This window comes from Austrofundulus limnaeus, unplaced genomic scaffold (genome assembly GCF_001266775.1).
Source record: "Austrofundulus limnaeus strain Quisiro unplaced genomic scaffold, Austrofundulus_limnaeus-1.0 Scaffold2496, whole genome shotgun sequence".
NCBI lineage: Eukaryota > Metazoa > Chordata > Actinopteri > Cyprinodontiformes > Rivulidae > Austrofundulus > Austrofundulus limnaeus.
In genome coordinates this window covers 4440-7944 of record NW_013954898.1, presented here as the reverse complement: position 1 = coordinate 7944, position 3505 = coordinate 4440, and the positions used below count along the sequence as shown (strand labels likewise).

The window sequence follows — 3505 nt, the reverse complement described above, 5'->3', positions numbered from 1 at the left end:
TTTTTTTCGAAACTGACGTGTTTCCATTGAGCAAATTTATTTTCGAAATTCTAATTTGCGCATTTTCATGGTCAATGGAAACGCAGCTACTGCTCTGATATTTGTGTTATTTATTATAAATAATCATAAAAAGATTCTAAATTAGATGAGATTTCAGAGGAACATAAGCTGCTGTATAATCTGGTTGTTAATGCGCCACCAAAAGCTGTAGACTTTTTTTCCCCGTCTGATCTGAGGTCAGTTTTTACCTCCTGGTGGACCTCGGTGTTGGTAGTCCAGATCCCGGTGCTGGTACTCCTGTGGGTAATGTGTTTGCATGCGCTCGTCGGGTCTCACAGGTGGGGGGTACAGCTCCTCCTGGGAGTGATTGATTCGCTACAAAGAGGAAGTTTTAAACATTTTCCAAACCTTTTCAAAAAGAAGCTGCTTGTAATGAGGCTCAGGGTCTGTTTTGTACCTGCAGGCTGTTGTTGTGGATGTTGTCAACCAAAGGGAGGCATTCTCGGTCCTCCATGCCTTGCCAGTGCTGTGAGGGTGCCTGTCCAGGACCCACCACCCGATCCTGGCTCTTGGAGACCGGGATGGTGAAGTACTCCCTGGAGTAGGTCTGGGTGGGGATGGGGTAGGCCTCTGGACGAGGAGGAGAGGGTTCATCCTGAGGGATTTACAAATAAAAAAGGTTGATYGGTAATAAAATATATATACTGTATATTAGAACATTTTCCCAGAAGTCTAAAGTCAGGGCGTTGTTTTCTCCATGTGAGAAGTTATTCCTCAGTCCTGTTGGACTGTCACTCTGGTGTTATCTGCTCTGCTGAAACATTCCACATCAGGACGCTACAATCCTGCAGTCACTTACGTCGGCACAAAGGTTGCCTGTAGAGACGGAGGTGATCTTAGTGCCAGGTCCTCCGGGGTACACAGATTTACTCGCAGCACTCTGGCCCTGATCTGATAGAAGAGAAGGAAAGGCCGTGTTAGTCCAACAACACCAGTAAACTTCACCCGTTTCTAGTTGTGTTGAAGTAGTTTTATCCTTTAATATTAATGAATTATCAGTGGTGGGCACCAGCCCGATAAAGCGCAAATCCGCTAATTGTGGACCTAAATATTTTGTTTGCGCTTTAGTGGTCCTACTAATTTTTATAATTCATAAGCAGATTTGCGCTTTCTAAAATTAAAATGCAGTACCACTAATATAACTAATTATCTACCAGTCATCATTATGTTGAACAGCAGAAGGTATGACTGTCAATGAATCACAACATGTGATCTATCCAAAAGCACCCCTCCCAGATAAACACTCTTAATGTGAAGGTATACATCCTGCTGACTGTTGCTTTGGGTCACGGTTCTGATTTCAAACAATGCTTTGTGTCTGCTTACGTAGCAGGAAGGCAATGGTTAGAACTATGTGACTGGGCGAAAACGTTTAATGTTTGTAATCCATGCTAAAATTTTGTATGTACTGATTTATTTTACTTTACAATTGGAGCTCCTTTTTTAAAAAAAAAATAAAGTTTAAACGCTGGAGCTCAATACTTGATGTAATTGGTCGAAGCAACGGGTTAGAGACTCAGAAAAGATTTAAAGATGTTATGTTGATGAAGACTGACATCTAGTGGTCAACTAGAGCAACTACATGGAAAACTTTAAAATCCAAGCTCTTATTTTGAAGGGAAGACAGTTTCCTGTACTCCGTGCTTTCGTTTCCCGTCACAAATCAAATCCGTCATGTACCCAGAATGCATCGCTTCAGTTTTCCAATAAACAGTTTTAAAATTACTTTATTGATGCTTCTTTAATGAAAAACCTACAACAAACAAAAGAAAAAGACAAAGAAGCAGCCAAACTAGCAATCCTCAACAACTTTTTAATTTTTACACCAGGAGCTAAAGGTCTGTTTCAGGAAATCACATCCCCAGCAATCGGCAGTTGTAGGATTAAGCTGTAAAAGAGTTCATACACCACTAGTTGGCAGTGTTGTRCATATATTGTACATGAATTGTTGCCAGCTAGTAAGTGTCAAATTGAACTTGTGCTTTAAAATTAGCTTCCGCTAGTTTTTCTATGGCAAAAAGCATTTTAGAAATTGCGGAGCTAATCTTTGGATCAGTGCTGCCCACCGTTGTGAATCAGAATAAAACTAAAGGACTTACTGGCTACATTGGGGCTGGAGCGGTGGTCGGCCCGGTTCTTCAGGAGCCGGTCTTCTCCGCTCATCTTCTTTGGTTCGGGGTAAGAGTCCCAGCCAGGCTGCGGGCTGTCCGGTGAGCCGTTCTGCACCGTGTTGTTGTACAGCTCGAAGCCTTCGCTCTTTGGTCTCATCTTCCCGTTTTTATCGCGACCTCGGTCCGTCGCTGGGGCGAGGGAGAGRAGAAACAGAGTGGCTTCAGACCAAATCAGGTTCCGCTTTTGGGGTTTTCTAGGTGGACACCAAATTATTTCTTTTTTTCTTTAAAGTAGACATATGATGCTTTTAAATGTGCCCCATTTAAATACCATGAAAAAGAAAAACTTGTGTACAAAAAGGAGTCCTAATTATACAAACATTCTTACCATTACTGTTAGAAGAAATACAAACTTCTAAATACTAAATACAGAAATACTAATTTCTGTTCATTTAGGAGATTGCTCCTCCTCTACAGCTTCTGATTTGTGGGGTCCCGCAAGGCGCTATTCTAGGTCCTTTGCTTTTTAATCTTTATATGTTGCCTCTGGGGTCCATTTTTAATAAATATAAGATTCCTTTCCATTGTTTTCCTGACGACATTCAGGTCTACCTGCCTAKCAAGCCAGGTTTGATTAATTCATTCAAATCACTCCTGAGCTGTCGGAATGACATAAAAATCCGGCTGAAATTGAATTTCCTGAATCTAAATGAAAGTAAGACAGAAGTCCTCAGCTTTGGTAAAAACATTTCTCCTGACAGTCTTGGTCCTTTGGCTTCATACAGCTGCTCTGCTGTCAGAAATTTGGGTTTCATTTTTGATAGTGTTCAAATTGGACAAATATAAACTCAGTGGTTAAATCGAGTTTTTTCTAGCTAAGACTTATTGCTAAGGTGAAGCCATACCTCCCAAACAAAGACCTTGAGAAAGTGATTCATGCTGTCATTACATCTTGTTTGGATTATTGTAATTCTTTGTTTATTGGTTTAGATAAATCTTCTCTGCATTCATTACAAGTTGTCCAGAACGCAGCAGCTCGTCTTTTAACAGGAACTAAAAAACATGAACATATATCCCGGGGTGGCTGTGGCGGAGTGGTTTGGGGAGTTGTCCTGGAACCGGAAGGTCGCTGGTTCGATCCCCCGTCCAGCCGTCTCAGTCATTGCGTCCTTGGGCAAGACACTTCACCCACCTTGCCTACTGATGGTGGTCAGAGGGTCCGGTGGCGCCGATGCATGGCAGCCTCGCCTCTGTCAGTGCGCCCCAGGGCAGCTGTGCCTACAGTGTAGTTTGCCATCATCAGTGTGTGAATGTGAGTGTGAATGGGTGAATGT

At 42.3% G+C, this 3505-nt stretch overlaps 1 protein-coding gene across 2 annotated transcripts in view; it reads right to left on the bottom strand.

Annotated features, from left to right (window-relative positions):
- Nucleotides 1-3505, bottom strand: part of LOC106511082 (afadin) — a gene marked incomplete at its 5' end in the record, with an annotated part of 12526 nt that overhangs the window by 4811 nt on the left and 4210 nt on the right. For both annotated transcript variants that reach the window (XM_013999825.1, XM_013999827.1), the window contains 4 exon segments: nucleotides 249-375; nucleotides 458-655; nucleotides 860-951; nucleotides 2160-2360. In XM_013999825.1, the coding sequence (XP_013855279.1) occupies nucleotides 249-375; nucleotides 458-655; nucleotides 860-951; nucleotides 2160-2360 (618 nt within the window).